The 17751-nt window shown below is 40.9% G+C and overlaps 2 protein-coding genes across 2 annotated transcripts; one reads left to right on the top strand and one right to left on the bottom strand.

The window, feature by feature from the left end:
• Positions 1-986: 986 nt before the first annotated feature.
• LOC109415535 (SAYSvFN domain-containing protein 1) lies at positions 987-16811 on the bottom strand. The gene is made up of 3 exons (XM_029867024.2): positions 16530-16811; positions 15978-16468; positions 987-2307 (listed from the first exon to the last, which is right to left on the bottom strand). Exons 1-2 carry the CDS (start codon positions 16671-16673, stop codon positions 16025-16027), a joined length of 588 nt encoding a protein of 195 aa, XP_029722884.1. The 5' UTR covers positions 16674-16811; the 3' UTR covers positions 987-2307; positions 15978-16024.
• Positions 16812-17067: 256 nt separating this feature from the next.
• LOC109430248 (ribonuclease P protein subunit p14-like) lies at positions 17068-17731 on the top strand. The gene is made up of 2 exons (XM_019706299.3): positions 17068-17337; positions 17431-17731. The coding sequence occupies exons 1-2, from the start codon at positions 17306-17308 to the stop codon at positions 17729-17731; spliced, it is 333 nt and encodes a 110-aa protein (XP_019561844.1). The 5' UTR covers positions 17068-17305.
• Positions 17732-17751: the final 20 nt, after the last annotated feature.

The following is a 17751-nucleotide window of genomic DNA, read 5'->3' on the forward strand; positions in this document are numbered from 1 at the left end:
GGAAGTCGTTCCTAAACACTTTGCAAGACCTTCAGGATGCTTACCAGATATTTTAATGCACACTCCGCAGAGATCTGAAACTATTTCCCCTAAGTATTTTTTTTTAGCAATTCCATACACCGTACTCTCTGCAAGTCAGTGTTTTCATAACTCGAGGCATTCTTTGGATGATGTCACTGGCAGTAAAAAAATACCTCCATAATTCGATATCAGCTTATAGGTTTAATTTAATTATTGCAAAATAAGCAACTTATAATTCAGAAAATGTTTGAAGTAATTTGCAACTGATAAATGCAAAGAAAAACGAAAACAAAAATAAATGATAGACCATCAAAAATTGTCAGTTTTCGAGCATTTTTATTTCTCATTTTGAAAAATAAAATCATTGAATACAACGTTTCCAGTTCAAAGTGTTGGAAGATCAACAAAACTTCAATCTCGAGATTTTATAACGTGAGCAATTTTTCCTCTGTATGTCCCCTGAACATCCCGTTAGGAGAGATGGCTGTATTTAATATTAAAAATTCGAAAACGAAGCTATAATTTATAATGACGTGTGGCAATCACATTTTAAAAAATCTCACCCTGTGTTTTAAACTGCTTCTGTGACGACTGGCAGGGTCCCAGTAAGCTTGGTGGGTGCCAAAATAGTAGGATCCCGATTATGAATCCATAAAACGTTTAGAAACTATCCCACCGAATCAAGCGGGGCTTGCTAATCACGTGAATGCGTAAACCGCGGTAAACAAGCTAGACAAGTCGTAAAATGATGAAAACAACAAACAAATGCCCAAAGCAGTGCCCTTATCAAAATTGACCTTATAATGGAGGGGTATAGGTAGGTAGCCTCCATCGTCCACTACATCTGCCTACGCTGCCATCGGCCAACGAAAGCCCATAATAACAGCAGTTGCAACAACAATAACTCATATTGGTTTTGGTACCTACATATGATGATGATGATGATAGGAAAGGAACGACACTCACCTTCGTTTCTCTTTTTCTGGTTTCGGTTTGGCTGTCGTAGCTCTCGTCATTTTCGTTTCGCCTTATGTCGCTGCTCCTGCTAGCGATTGCTTCAATCCAGTCCGAAATGAGTTTGCTTCTCCAGGAGATTCCCAAATGCTTGTATAATCTAACGCTTTTGTAACTCCACGACAAGCCACAAAACAAAAAAAAACAGCACGCACTGATAATGGCTATTCAGAGGCCACGAAAATAGACCCACACTGCACTGTATATATTTGTATTACGAAATCCTTAGAAATTTTACTTCTCACTCAGTTGGTATCGATAATATTGGTGCTGCTTCACACATACATCTATTTACACACTGTGGCGAAGCCTGTTTCCATTAAACACACTGCACTTTGGGGAAGGAGATAGCTTCTTGCTGATGCACCTTCCGGAAGAGATACTCTTAAGCTTTTCTTCTAAATCCCACACTCAATGCAGATCTTCTCCAAATTCTTCCAACACCGTTGATCACTGATGAATGCCTGTCGAGGGCAAAGCAATATTTTTCCCCAAATGACCTTCGAGGTTGGCTACCAATAACTTCACTTCGTTGAGCTACTTTTGCTGTTGCTGACTTCTTCGGGCCAGCATCAAAACACCATCACTTGATCACTATAAGGTAGGTATAGGTTTCCAAAGAACTAGTTGAATACCTGTTTAGGCCGTAGCCACGAAGTATTTTTAACGTTGCACCTACGGGAATATTCTCGTAAATTGTTTTCTTCAGTATATTCAAATTCTTCACGCAGCACCACTGCTGATCCACTGACTGCGTATAATATTATTGCTTGGGAGGGAAATTTCCACTCCAACTATTGTAATAGGGCAATCACTTTCCACACACAAAAAAAACATCCGTACAATCCTGTCCACGGGAGGATTGCGTTCATCGAATCACTTCCTTCACTAGCAGTTCCCGACGGAACGACCACGACACTACCACGACGGAACACGGCGGAACTCGACGACGACGACGGCGGTAGGAATTAGGAATCCGATTTCTACGCATTCGACTGCGATAATCGAAAAAACACAGGCCTAGAAGGTTGTTGCTTTCCGTAGTTCATTTCCTCCAAAATACGACTGAATGACTGCCTGTCTGCCTGCCTGCCACTGTAAGTGCCTGCCTGGCGATGGGTTCTTCTGTCAAATACAGTGAATCTTCCAATAATCCGGAGCGGAGATATGTGAGCTGCGTTACGTTAGAGAATGCCAGTTGAATAGGTAAACACATGGTGGTATGTTTATCTAACCACATGCGATCCGGAAGTGGGTTCAGAAGAATGAGCTCTGCGAAATGTATAAAAACATTCATTATTTAAAAATTTAACATACATTTTATAAAAAAAAATATTTTTAAAAAACTGTACATGTGCAAATGGATAAATTATTGGTGAATGGATAACTAAAATAATTAAAACGGTCGCTATGAAATGAACAGATAGGGCCACCGTAGCCTTATGTGTTTGACATAACTTCATTGCTGTTACAATACTAATGTCCATATACGGTGGCGCCTTTGCTTACATTTGGGGAACGCTAGAAAAGTTGGCTTCATTGTTCCATTAGGGAAAAATCCATAGCTCAGGTGAGATGTGAAGTGGTCAAAGGAGAGGGAAACATCGGAAAACCGTATGTGCTAATTCTGCCATTCTGATTCTTGACCATTCTCTAAGTTATTTTTTTTCATAAATTCTAGATTGCGACTAGATCTTGCATCCTAATAGGTACAGCAAGTATACCACAGTGTTCTAATTTTACCAGGTAATACCACCAGGTACAAGGTAAAATAGGTACAAGGGATGGCAAAAATGTTTGAGATAGTAACTTTTTTTTCCTCTCACAAAACAGTTCATCAAACTCATAGAGGGCATCCTACATTCTCAAACATTGTCAACCTATTATATGTGGATCATTGCTACAAAATGTACAAATGGTACAAATATGGGCTCGAGTGGTAAATTTTTCGCGAAGCTAGATTCATTTATTTAGTTCAACATCAAACTCATGATAACACTGAATCAACAAATTGCCGCCATAGTACTCGATTTGCAGCTGCAGCTCTCCAACGTCGGTCACCTCTCCACCTGGTCCGCCCATCGTGTTCTCTGCGCTCCACGCCTTCTTGCAGGGTTGTTGTCCGGCATTCTTGCAACATGTCCTACCCACCGTATCCGTCCAGCTTTAGCCACTTTCAGGATGTTGGGTTCACCGTAGAGTGCAGTGCAGCGCGTGGTTCATCCTTCGCCGCCACCCACCGTTCTCCTGCACGCCACCGAAGATCGTCCTAAACACGCGTCCCTCGAAAACTCCGAGTGCTTGCAGGTCCTCCTAGAGCATCGTCCATATCTCGTGCCCGTAGAAGATCACCGGTATTATTAGCGTTTTGTACATGATACATTTGGGTGTCTAGTTAAACAAGTGGTTAAGAGTATGGGTCGCCAACCCGGAGACGGAGGGTTCGATTCCCGTTCCAGTAGGGAAAATTTTCTTCTGGAGCCCGTAGTAGGCACGACTTCCACTGATGATGCACCTTCGTATTTCACGGCTTACGTTATTGTCAGCCGTTAGCAATGAACCAAGGTAGACGAATTTTTCTACCACCTCGAAAGTACAGTAGACGTTCGCTCGGTGCAAACGCTTTAACTGCAATGCTTTTTAACTGCAAGTCCGCTAAGTGCAACAATGTTGCAGTTATCGCACCGCTATCCGTCAAAATGAAATGTCAACAGCGATGCGATGTTTTTCGCTTCCATTGCCTGCATATTGCAGCAAATGACATTTCTTTGACGTCTGTCAGTTGTTGCAGTTATCGAATTTTATTCGGTAAGTGAAACGTAAACATGTTGCAGTTATCGAACGTCTACTGTATCTCCGTCTATCGTAACATTTCTGCCAAGGCTTATCCTGTCTCACTCAGTCCCACCTACCAGCATGTACTTTGTCTTAGCCACATTCACCACCTTTGCTGTTTCACGTTTCAGGCGGATGTGCAGTTCTGCTACCGTTCCAAATATTTTAGAAATAATGTCCATGTCATCCGTAAACAGACAAATTGGTCGGATTTCGTGAAGATCGTACCCTGGCTGTTGAGCCAGGCTCGTCGCATAACACCTTCCAGGGCGATGTTGAATAGTAGGCAGAAAAGTTCATCTCCTTGTCGTAATCCCCGTCGAGATTTGAATGAACTGGATAGTTCACCCGAAATCCTTACGCTGTTCTGAACACCGTCCATCATTGCTCCTATCAGTCTGGTAAGCTTCCCGGGAAAGCTGCTTTCGTCCATGATTTTCCATGGTGATGCGTTGGGACCTGGTATTCACGGCATTTCTGGAGGATTTGCCGTACGGTGAAGATCTGGTCTGTTGTTGATCGGCCGTCGATGAAACCGGCTTGGATTGTTCTACAAAATGTGAAATAAATACCAAGTCGTTTTTTTTTTTTTTTTTAAAGGTTCCTAGCGCGGCACGCCGACGGACGTAGAATCCTCTCCCATCACTGTACGCACAAGCGTCTCGCGTTTGCGCGGACAACGACAGTTCACTAGGCCTTTGGATAGGATAGAGTACGTAATCCTTCAGAAGCAGTTCACCAGCCGTGCACGGAACATGTCGTCCAGTAAGACACTGTTGCGTACTGACTCAGATGGTTACGGTAGAAGGTGTGAAAGTTTCGGTTTTGTCATATGGTCAATTTTGTATTTGTTTTTTTTTTGTCATGTCAAGCTTTAAAGAATGTTATTGTTCATATTTATGCTGTGCCCTATAATTCAGTAATCTTTGGTGTGCCTATGATCTGTTAGATAGTCGATGTGTTTGTTATGTCCATTTTCGTTGATCCTCATTTTAGTATTGTTTTTATTATCTTTGAAAGTTGTCTTTCGTCCACATCCCTATCAGCACTATCAGCATCGGTCCAAATAAGTCCATATTAAAGAAAACCTTTCATACACTCAGTCGAAAAATCTAATTTGTCATAAATAGTCTACGTTAGTCAAAGTCGAAGTAGTCAGTTTTTGTCGATTTCGTCTTGATCACACGTTAGCTTCGAATCTATAAGCAAGCACTGTTAAATGCTGCACTTCCCACTATTAGTTACTTAGTTATTTTAAATTGATATTGAAAATTATAGAGAAAATTGAATCACGAAAGCACATCAAATGTTGAGAACTATGTATTAGCAAATTGAATACGCGAGATACTTCTAATTATTTCATATTTGAATTAAATTTGTAGTGTATTTGTTAAAATTAACCGAATAGTGGGAAGCCCAGGAAACAGTTCAAAGTCTGCTGACTCAAAAAAGATTCCGAGACTCGCCACAAAACACAAAAAATTGCATTATGATTCACAACGACTCTCGAAACCTTCCCAGACTCAATAGACCAGAACTGTTTTCTGGGTATAGAAACTACTAGGCCCCAGCAGGTCCCTCCTGTTTATCGAGCATTTCTGATAAATCAGCCATACTCCATCTGTAGCAGCCGGTTCGCAATGAACCGTTGGAGGCGCATTAAAGTGTTAAAGGTGATATTTTCATTACAAGAATTACAATTAACATCCTTCACTTTAATACCGTCGAACCCTGTGATCTTGGCCAGGGTGAAATAAATACCAAGTCGTTTTGTCTCATTATCAAATATTCACGAATGTAATCGCATAACAGTCACACTGGGAATACACAATGGTTTCATAGCGTACCGCCAATCATATTATGGTCTAATGATTTTTACAACTCTTCGCCGAGCATAGAAGAGAAGCTGTAAAAGATTTCATTGCAGAAGGATTAATTTTGAATATTTGGCAAATTTTTCAAATTTCAATTCTTTCCCATACTAACGCAAGTTGCAAACTTTGAGCACAGACAAACAGACGTAACACTCTGACATTTCCCATCGTACACCGAATTAACGGTCTATTTAAAGATTTAATAATTGGCCAACTGCCCACCCGTGGCGCTCGCATCGTTTTTGTTCGAGTTTGACGTTTGCCCACTACCGCCACCTAGTTCAGGGTCGGCCAAACTCAGTCCTTTTAGTATTGGGTGAACAGGTTTTCGGGACTATGATTTGAATCGAAAAATGTTCGTAGTGTTACGTCTGTTTGTCTGTGCTTTGAGCTTCATTTTCTCCAATGCCTACTTTTGTCGAATGTGACTGTTATGCAGTTATGGCACAGAGAACAGACATCCAGGCTAGAACAAATTTCATTCGGAAAGTTGTGTAAGGATTTGAATCTTTACTTGAGTAAGGTTGCAAACCAATACACGATGACAACACTAACGCCACCAAACACCATATTGCCACAGTCAGTGGTGAATTGAAACATTTCAAGTGGTGAATTAAATTAGTATGGGAAATTAACCGATTGCAGCGCCACGCTATTGCCACTTGTGTTGCCGATTTCAAATGGCCGTTAAATTGCTTACACAGTTTCGGAACTAGACTTGGATGTCTGTTCTCTGTGGTTATGGGCAGAATGGTGCTCGCTCGAAAGTTCTCACTCATTAACTTCTCGCCTTTCTTGTGGATGGGACTGATTATCCCTTCCCAAATCTTGACTGCTAACCGGTGCAGACAGGTGGCCAACTTTACCGGGCCCATCTTGATGAGTTCTGCTGCGATACCGTCCTTACAAGCCACTTTGTTGTTTTTGAGCTGGTGGATGACATCCTTAACTTCTCTCAGCTTGGGAGTTGGTTCGTTCCCTTCCTCTGCTGCACCAACATAGTCATTTCCTCCACTACCTTGATTCCCCGTGCCGACATTCTCTTCGCCATTCAGGTGCTCGTTGAAGTGCTGCTTTCACCTTTCGATCACCTCACGTTTGTCCGTCAGGAGGCTCCCGTCCTTATCCCTGAAGATTTCGGCTTGCGGTACGAAGCATTTACGGGATGCGTTGAGCTTCTGGTAGAACTTACATGTTTCTTGTGAACGGCACAGCAGTTCCATTTCCTCGCACTTCGCTTCTGTATCCACATTCTGTCGGGTTTCATGCTGCAGCATTGCCGCTCGCGCTACGTCCTTCTCCTCCAGAACCGCCCTGCTCGTCGAATCGTTTTTGCGAAAATAAAACAAGGGAGCGACACACAATATCCATAAAAGTCAAAAAAATCTCATAATAAATCGACTGATCTGACAAGACGGCAAAGCTTTTAAGGGTTTTATCGTTTGTCTATTTTCTGTTCTTTTTTTATGATTTTTAGGCTTGGAAAAACTTTAAGTGTTGCCCCCATAAAATAAAACGAAGGGTTTGAGCGCTCTAACTTAAAGTTGTTAAATACTATTTTTCCAAAATTCATTGTTTAAAAATAGTTAACGCCATTGATTGACAAAAATGTGCACGAATGTATGTTAAGGTTGAAGAATTCGTCATTGATATAATCGTCATCATTGAAAATGGGAAAGCAGTTTTCTCGCTCAAAACTGAAATTTTCGCAGTGAAAATGTATTCACTGTGTTGCGGGGGCAGAATACAGTACAGTGAATACATTTTCACTGTGAAAAATTCAGTCTTGAACGAGAAAACTGCTTTTGCATTTTCAATGATGACGATTATATCAATGACATATTTATACAACGTGTTGCAAAAAGATGACTTTTTCAGCACGAGTGGTACATTTAAATGGATAAATAAGAAGAATGCTGAAAAAATCGAGTTTTGCAACGAATTGCATAATTTATTAATTACAATTACAAAATTGTATGCAATGATTTTTTCATTATACATACATACAATATTCATAACGCAACTCAAATGAGTTGCATAATGTTCATTATGCAACTCATTTTAGTTGCATAATGAATCAGTGCGGAAAACTAAATGATGAACTATATCCAAGCTCCAGTAAATCAATTAATTTAAGCATTTTTTTAATTAAAAGTTTTATATCACACGAACACACGAATAGTGCGGTTCCGAATGACAGTAGCAAGTGCATATTTACTGTAATAAATCACTAAAACTTGATCTAGTTGAATACACAGCTTGGTCCATTGTATGGGTGATGCTGGCAGAGTGCAGTTTTGTCTGCCATCAATCGGTATAGTGTTCACGGGCCATTGTATCGCCCTCGAAGGTTGTTATGATACGCATGCACACCAAAATATGGTGACGTAAGTGGCATGGCTGGAAGTGAGAGTGTGCGCAGGGAAAACAGTATGCAACGAATGACAGCACCGTTTGACAGGGGCAGCTGTCTAATCAGATGAAAACAGCTGTGAGAAGCTTTTCGCTCCAATTTGTTAACGTTTCTGAATGGGTTGTTATTGTTCATAATTTCATATCTAAAACGCAAACATGTATGTAGGTTTCTTTTTTGCACAAGCACAACTGTATACGGCGCCCGATACGGCGTAAGTTTTTTGAAGATGACCGAAAAATAAAAGTAGGTTGAAACGTAAAGGAAAACTACGAGATATTAAACGACATCACCGAGACAAATTTGCATCTAGTTTCCATGTGCCCTCTAGCATGGGACACGCTTGTATGAAAAACAAATTATTGTTTGGTCAAAAAGTGCATCCATACTTGCATATTGTGCATATTGGCATTTGAAGAAGAGAGTGTCGATGAAGAGAAATCGATCATGTTACTCTCGTTCTTCCTCTCCTCTTCTTGGCGTAACGTCCTCACTGGGACAAAGCCTGCTTCTCAGCTTAGTGTTCAATGAGCACTTCCACAGTTTTTAACTGAGAGCTTCCTCTGCCAATGACCATTTTGCATGTGTACATCGTGTGGCAGGCACGAAGATACTCTATGCCCAAGGAAGTCAAGGAAATTTCCTTTACGAAAAGATCCTGGACCGACCGGGTATCGAACCCGTCACCCTCAGCATGGTCATGCTGAATACCCGTGCGTTTACCGCCTCGGCTATATAGGCCCTACTCTCGTTCTTAATCTCAATCTAGAAATAAATCCTCACTTCAGTCGACTGAAGACACTACACGGTCTTCAACCAAAGGTTGTACAGACTGAACAAGCACTAAGATTAGACAGCGGACATCACACGAAACACCCAGTGGCCCAGAGGAGAATTTTTCGTTTGACGAAAAGTTTCCCCCGACTGGTGCGAGAATCGAACCCACACTCCAAGGCTTACGAAACGACTAAATGACTGACGCCTTTTGTCGCACGGCCACGAAGCCCACGATATGAACTGTGAACTGTGCAAAATTTTAGCGTTGACTCGTTGAAACTATATTTTGGCGCAAGCGGTTCATAGTTTGCATACACTGCACGCTAACGCCGCTCAGCACAAAAGTGCATAATTTCCAGACTACACCAAAAATGTGTAACCCTTGCACATTCACAAAATCAGCTCCTGTGTCCGCAAAATCGTTAAATTCGTAAAAATTTTTGTACAGCAATCTAGCTAGGTTTACTAGTGACCTTGGAAAACAAAAAAAAATATCGACATTTCGCATCTAGACGAGTATACGAGCTGTTTTTGAAAATGTGTAACTGCAACACATTTTTGTGTGGTCTGGAAATTATGCACTTATGAGTAGGGCTTACACATTTTAGTGCTGAGCGGTTTTACTGTGTGAGGATACTGATCGTAAGTTTTTCATAGTTTACATCTTATGAACCAGTTATTTTTATTCTTTTCATCATTTCATAGTTCTCGTATGCTTTTCATACATTGAAAAGCGAAATCCATAAGACTTGTCGTATGAAAAATCTCATAAGAAGCATTGTATGAAAATCATAAGATGTGTTGTGAAACATCATTGCTAAAAAACAATAAAACCTTTTATTGGCTTCTAACCACTTCAACTTCCGAAGCGTCGATGGGCGAATGAGTAAAGCACGCACTCGCCAACCTTGACGTTCCTGGTTCGATTCCAGGTTGCAATTTTTTTAAATTTGTGCAAAATATTTCACAAAAATATGTATGATAGTCATAAGACATACTTTCAGTTTTTATACGTTTTAGGTATGATTTTCATACGTGAATGTAATGAAATTTACACAGTAACAGTATGACAATAATAGTTGGCGCTTTGAATCCAAAATCATAGTTCGTAACTATGATTTTCGCAAGAAATTCTTGTGGCAAAAAATCATAGTTGATTCGTATGATTTTCGGAGTTGTAGTATCCTCAGTGTAGGATTTACTATGGGAAATGTTACACTTACAGGAAAAAAAATCCCAGAGGTCGGCGCGTCGGCGGTTGTCTCTTAAATTCAGATCGATTAACGCTCCCTGTGAAAAATTCATCCATGAAAGGAGCTGTTCATAAACCACGTAGACCAAGTTTTTGCTATTTCAGACCCCTCCCTCCCCCTTCGTAGACTTTTGCCCGTACAAAAACTTTAAAATATGTATGGAGCGTCGACTTTTCTCTTTCTGACTTCAGCTAGCTTAAGGAAGTACGTCCCTAGCGTCTATTCACCAGGAGTGTGCGTCTCAAACAGCGTCTGCTCCTCCACCGGAAGCTATACCTAAAATGTCAGCTCCATCACCGAGGACAGGAGACCAATTTTTATTTCCAGAGACACGTTCTCCTCCATTTGAGAAATTTGTGCCATCGCCACCAACACGAGCAGTGCTGCAATTTAATTTTTCGACAGGCCTTTATGATAGCGATATTCCACGAAACAAAAAGGTGTTTTCGCATGGATAAAAATTGTTGCGTCAGTGAAGGATGGACACGTTGTTTACGAACAGTAGCGACATCTGCGATTTGCAAGTAGGTGTAGTTGAGTTTTTTCACCCGTGGTAGCGTATAGGGCTATAGCCAAGCCACCGCTTGAGACGAATGGCCTTTCAGCATGAGTAGTGTGTGGATGATTGGGAATTGATCTTGTTGAGTCGCTCACGAATGGAGCAGTTCTCACATCGAGGAACTGAAAACGACCTCCACAGTCATTCATTTTCGACTGAAAAACAGCTCTCTAAAATAAAAACTCTCAGTTTTGGTTAACACCCATGCCGCATAGGGACTGTGTTGGAAACACACATTTTTTAACTTGTTTGGTTCCATTTAGGTCCCATATAAACTGTGCAAAATTTCAGCGCAACCGGTGAAACTATAATTTAGCGCATGCGGTTCAAAGTTTCCATAGGATTTACTCTGGGAAAAGTTGCACTATCAAACAAAAAATCCCAGAGGTCGCCCTTTGTCTCCTTAATTTAAATCGATCAACGCTTTTTGTAGAAAACTCATTTATGAAACTTTCCTTGGAAGACCGCAAAACGATTGGATTCTTGTGGAAAAAGTTATTGATTTATTACCGACTAGTGATCCAACAAACGGCTTTTTGTTTTGTTTTATCAGCAGCACTGTAGCTGCTGCCTTGGCTGCTGCTGTTTCTGGGGGTGGTGATGCTTCCCGCCACCCCATGCAACAACGGCAGCAGCAGTGCTGCTGATAATACAAAACAAAAAGCCGTTCATTGGATCACTAATCGGTAATAAATCAATAACTTTTTCCGCAAGAATCCAAGAATCCTACTAGTGAACAGCGTTTGCTGAATTCAGCTCCTCGATTTGAGATCGACAAGCGATAACTATCTTCGACCTAGAGTTGACCGGAGCAAGTACTTTAATAGTAGCCTGGCTATCTGAACAGAAGTATATGCCTTTGCCCATTACGTGCAGTGCTGAAGTTCTGATTGCATTCCGCACATAAGAGCAAAAATTTCAGCCCGAAAAACGGCGCAGTGTCTACCAAGTGAGTAAGACTGATGTAGCCTTTGCTCACGAGAATAAACACCAGCACCTTCTCGACCTTCGAGAAGGGAGCCATCAGTGTAACATACGATGCCGTCTGAAATACTTCTCTCCAGATATCCAGATGTCCACTCTTCCCGGGAAGGAAATTTCGTGGAAAATGTCCTATGTCGCTCCAGACATCGCCATCAAGCACATCCTTTAGAGATGGCCTAATTTTGATTGGATTGTTCTCTATTCACCCCTCTGCCACTACACAAGACATCCATAGGCCAATATTGGACGAACAACAGTTGTGTAAATCCATTTGATATACTTGGGTTTTAGACCCCGTGTTTTACCAAAGGTTCACCGGCATTGCCCGAGACCCATACAAGCTTTCTTGGTTCTGAACTCAAAGCTCAATGTGAGGTGTCCAGGAAAGCTTGAAATGAAGAATAACTCCACCGTACTTTACCTGTTCAGTCACATCGATTTCAGAATCAAAGAGACGCAAAGGTCGAACTCTTTGTTTCGCCTAAACATAAACCCTAAAGGTTTCGCCTTTACGTAAAAAGAACAATAGATGTTTTACTTGGATTAACCGAAAGGCCATATTGGCGACACCAACTCTCAACTACCTGAAGGGCGCTTTGCATCAGGTCAAAAAGGGTACTGATGTACATACGGACTAACAATCAATGTTAGGAAGTCGTCGGCAAAAAAACCGCTCTTATTAAATTTCATTTCATTTTCATTTTGCAGCATTTGGTGGGGCAATAAGAGCGCAAGTCAATCCAAAGCCGAAGATCAAGGAGGGGTAATGGCCGTAATAGTCCGTGCGGACCACTTGAACACCATCGGAGGGGTAATGGTATGGGTTGGGGGAAGGAATTGGAATGGACTTGACACAATTATGCAAATAATACGGCGAAATTCAATGAAACATGGGTTTAACCCTCCACTTCCTATGGTTGTTCTAGAGCACCATCGATTTTCGACGAAATCTGGACAAACGGAATTAGATAAATATGATGCAATAATTTTTAGAATATGACTGTAACCTCATAAGTGTAACCCAACTACTAACTACTTGTTTCAATAGTAGAACTATTGATAAACAATCAAGGACCTATTGATTTACAACAAAACAAATTTCATTGATTTCGAAAAATTTAGCCAATTTGCAATATTTTTTGTTCAAGCAATTCTTTCAGAAACGCTTTTTTGGCATAGAAATAGTCGTTAAAAGTCGTGGGAAGGGAAGGGTTAACTATTTGATTGGTTATTTTTAGATGAAAAATATGCTAATTAATTTTGACTTGAAAATAAGTAAATAACAAAGGAATGAAATCATTTTAGCTGTTTAAAATTAAAAATAAAATTCAAAGACTAAACCTTCTTTTCTAGACCCAAGAAAATTCAAATCAAAATGTAATTGAATGTGTTGTAATCCTGGCATGTCGTTAACGTCTTTATATCCTAATTCCTACCTGTTACGTTATGCCACAATAATATCTAGGCGATAAACAAAAACACGCATGGTCGGTTGGATGGCTATTACATTGAAAATTACTGAAAATACATTACAGGCCGGACTCGACTTTCCGGATTCAAATTCTGAAGCCTCCCAAAACCACATCTGGCAAACGAAATGATGTACAAAGCTGAAATATTTACTGGCTACTTATCAAAATTAGCTTGACAACATGTCAACATTTTACCTTTATACATACACATTTCGTTCCCCAGACACACGTTTCCGAAGCTTCAGAACCCGACTCCGGATAATTGAGTCCGACCTGTACAAACGTATTTTATCGTGTAGAATAAAAATAAAAAAAAAATCAACCGGTTCATACCAAAAAACACTCAAAATAGGAGCTCCTGCACAAACGGTTCCAAATTCTATGCAACCGTTTGTAAGCTATGTATAAATATTAATGAAAAAAAATCCATGTTTAATACTGTTATCCTGCCCACAGTTTCCTATTACTAGCTAATTTTGTCTAGACTCAACTGATAGTGCAGTTTCTAGCGTCAATTGTCTTCTAGAATTCCTAGAGCAAATGATGAGTAGTAAGTGTAACGCAGATACCACCCACACCCAATCTTACGTAACGCTCCTCAATACCTAACTGCAAATTCCTAAAATATTGCGTTTATGCGAGCTTAACTATGACACTGCTTGGAAAATTGTGATAGGCTCACTGCGGATACTCCTCTGGTCCCCATTAGCATTTACGGCCGATTTTTTCACCTCTGCTCAGCTCTTAAACCAGATTCACATCTATCTTAAGGCTGAATTAGAAATGAACAAATTGGCGCACAAAGTGCTAATGAGTTAAGCCCTCCCATCGCGTCAAGATCGAATATCCATGGGGAGGGAAAAAAACCGCTCTTATTAAATTACCTCAATAGCGTATCTGCTACGAGATTCCACAAAAGTGGTGATAAGACTCTCTCTTGGAGGCATCCACAAACACTCAATTTCCTAATCGCTGCTTGACGCAATGTCGAGAAGAGCTGTCGATTTTTGAGCAATTGGTAAATCCAATTGGAAATCATCGGAGATATATCATGACTCCGGAAGCGGGACATTTGGCATAAAGTAATTTGGCATAAGGTCGTTTGCCATAAGATCACTTGGCATAGACATTTGGCATAACGGTCATTTGGCATAATGGACATTTGGCATAATCGAAATGCACCCTTCTTTATACCGACTGACTTCACTCAAACTGGAAACATTTGTACAAAGGTTTTTCCAGTCGGATCGTACATCAGGCCGAAAAGCTTTCTGGTAGGTCTGGCGAGCCGTCCTGAAAGCCTCTGATCCAGCCGAACATCGTCTGTTCCAACTCTTTCTACATTGTTTCCTGAGCTTCACCAGATCAGAATTTCACCAAGATGTGCCTCTTGTGGTCTTCACAGACCGCAGAGGGTAAGCTTCTTCAAAAGCTTCCATGAAGAAACCCGTTGTAGTATCATCTAAATCACTTGGAATGTCAATAGATGGTGCGTATCCATGAAATTTGGTCGCAACCAAATCAGTAAAGAGATCCCAGTTGGTTGACCGGGGATTCCTGAAACGCAAATTTAGCGAAGTAACATTCAAAAGATGTAGCAATGGTCAGATAAAGATTCTTCAGCTCGTGACTGATTCTACTAGAGCAAAGCGTTATGTCTAACACTTTCTCTCTAGCAGATACTGTGAAGGTTGGGCGGTTGCTTATGTTAAGTAATCCAGGCAAATCCACCGAGTCAGGCTGTCTAAAGTAGGGAACTTGCCTTAGCGGTGGATACGATCCACCGGATCAGGCTGCCAGAAAAGAGAAAAGTTCGCCCAAGAGGAAACTTGTCTCAGTTTCGAATTGGATCTTCGAGTCAGGTTGTTTAATCGCTCTAGAAGGGAATGATCGTAGCGGCAGTTTCGATCTGTCGGGTCCGGTGATTGCAAGTAAGCTCACTATAGAAGGGTGCCACCCTAGCGACGGATGTGATTCATTGGGTCCGGTGATAGAAAAGTTTACCTTGAGAATTTGGTTAAGTAGCCGGCCCAACTTAACGCGATATATAAAACTTATAATTTTAGACCTAAATTTGAATAGCTCGCTAATTAGGGGTAGGGATACGTCCTATTTAAATGAAAATCTAGAATCGTAAGCTAGACTTCTAGGAAAGCAAGTTTACGCATGAATCAGAAATATTTAATCAAAATTTGCAGCAGAACAGCCCAAAGTATGATTCGTTTACAGAAGAATATCCGGTTTTCCAAAGTGTCTAGCATTCCAATTAAGGATATTTCGGATCATTCAACGTTCTCAATTTTACTGTAAATATTTTACTATAAGATATATCCATAAATAGATAGTTGTTTTACATCTCAAAAAGATATCAACGTTGCTATAATGTGCTGTGAACAATATACTTGTAGGGAAAAAAAATCACTCACCCACGCTATGTCTGAACCAACACATTATAAAAATTGAATGTACATCGGATGTTTTTCCGCAGAACATCGGTATTCAACCCATATTTTCATTTGCAGAAGGTTTAAAAATATTCTATCGGTGAAAATTTTTCCATATATTTTGTATGGGAGCGAAATTGGCCGAAAACGAGAATTACATGCAAATTTGTATGAAAAACAGCTAAAAAAATGAAAAAATCAAAATTTCCCCGATGAAATATTTTAAAAGTTTCTGCATATGATAATATAGCATGAATTCTGATATTCTGTGAAAAGAAACCCGATGTACATTCAATTTTAATAATCTTCTGGTTCAGACATAGCGTGTCACCTTATGCATTCTAACAGTGGACAACGTCCCTTCTTGCACCCACGCGATCAGTGCCTGATGCCAATCTCCCGCTCGAACTGCTCGGCCTTCAGTGTGCCATCGATGGCTTCACAGTTTTCGTTGAACACGCTGTAGGCACTGATCTCGCCCGGTTCCTTCTCCGTCCGGGTGTTGAAGTAGATTCCCACCAGGGCGGAAATCATTAGGAAAACCACCCCGAAGCGCAATTCGATGGCGATCGCGTACAGAGTGACCCAGAACAGGAAGTACACCAGGTAGGTGATGTAGGTTAAATAGGATCGGCGGGGTGGTTTCGCGTGCTGGCTGCTGGGCGTGGATTGGTCCGCATCGATGGAGGATCCCGTGCTTCCGATCGATACAACCGAATCCGACTCCGATACCGGCCGGGGCTTTTTGGAGTGTGTTGTGGGGGCAATCTTCGATTGATGCACCGGAGTGATAGGTGACTTGGATTTTGGTTGCGGCTCAGTCTAGCGATAATTAAGCAGTTAGGGAAATTTGAAATGTTGATAAATTGAGGAAAAATCTTACATCGGCTTCGACAATGACGTGGGTCGACTTTTCGTCTACTCGGACCTGCTGGAAAGACACCATATTGTAAAGGCGATCTTTGAAGGTGTTTAGGATCGCCTGGCGTCGTTTTTGCGATCGGTAGCTATTGAGCTTTGCCTCCATAGAATGTGCAGAAGACGAAAAATCATTCCATTTGTAACTTTTACCGAAATAATTGCAATTTAACTTTAGAATTTCACTCGCACAGAAATTGGGCAACCGAGCAGCAAACTTTCTGTTTTTGTTTTGAGAGCGTCGTCAGCAAATCCTAAAGTAGCCGTGCTGCCAGAAAAACTGCATTAATTTTAAAACCGGGAAAACGACGTTATATGAATATTTATCGCCAAAACGCAAAGCGCAATAATTTTTGTTGAACAAAATTTTCAAAATTTGGCTGCTAAGTTGGGGACATTTTATCAATGTTCTGCATGATGGTCTGACAAAAGTTAACGAAAATCTATATAGACACTATAATGCTGGAGTTTCAAAACTCAACATTCAAACATTCCCGGAAATTTATCAAATGAATTCGCTGGTTCAAGAAGATCGCAAGTCTCTCAAATTTGTCTCTATAATGTAATGCCGGCTCGCATCTTTGGTAGTATATTTGACAGCAGAACACGCTTTTCGAAAAGATTGATTTCAAGTTGTTGTCCAGTTTGGTGAAAAATTCTGGTGCCGATTAATCCAAAAATTCAATGAAATATATGATTTTTATAAGTGAATAGTATAGTTATTTGCGTAGCAAATGTATTATGAGTGAATACTACTACCTGGACATATCACTGTAAGTATGGAACCCGATACTCACCAGATTCTGATGAAGCCGAAATTTTGATTATGAAACACGCTTCATCACTCGCCACTACCTACCCCGCAGGAAACTCGCCGACGAACCGAATCAGCTGCTGCCCGTTTACTTCAAAAGTTGCCTGGAGCGGTCTCTTCTGAAAATTTTCGGCGAAATCGGTGGCCTCACCACGGTGGATGTTCTGAAATTTGACGCCCCCCGAGCAAGAGCCATAGTCAGAATTCCGTCGGATTTTTACGTCAAGTTCAGAGCGGCGACAACGCTGACTGGCAACTTTCAGGACATACCGTGCAATTTCGTTGTACATAAAGCGAGTCCGATCCTGCTTGGACTGACCGAGACACATTTGGAGTATTTCAAAGCTAACTGATTGAACATCTAGATTCGAAA

Source organism: Aedes albopictus, chromosome 1 (genome assembly GCF_035046485.1).
Source record: "Aedes albopictus strain Foshan chromosome 1, AalbF5, whole genome shotgun sequence".
Lineage (NCBI taxonomy): Eukaryota > Metazoa > Arthropoda > Insecta > Diptera > Culicidae > Aedes > Aedes albopictus.

Bases quoted from the DNA above. Each gene is read 5' to 3' on its own strand.
- LOC109415535 (XM_029867024.2), bottom strand. From the start codon at position 16,673: ATGGAGGCAAAGCTCAATAGCTACCGATCGCAAAAACGACGCCAGGCG. The intron at 16,469-16,529 runs GTAAGATTTTTC...AATTATCGCTAG, and splicing joins ACGTCATTGTCGAAGCCGAT to ACTGAGCCGCAACCAAAATC.
- LOC109430248 (XM_019706299.3), top strand. From the start codon at position 17,306: ATGAGTGAATACTACTACCTGGACATATCACT. The intron at 17,338-17,430 runs GTAAGTATGGAA...CCTACCCCGCAG, and splicing joins TACTACCTGGACATATCACT to GAAACTCGCCGACGAACCGA.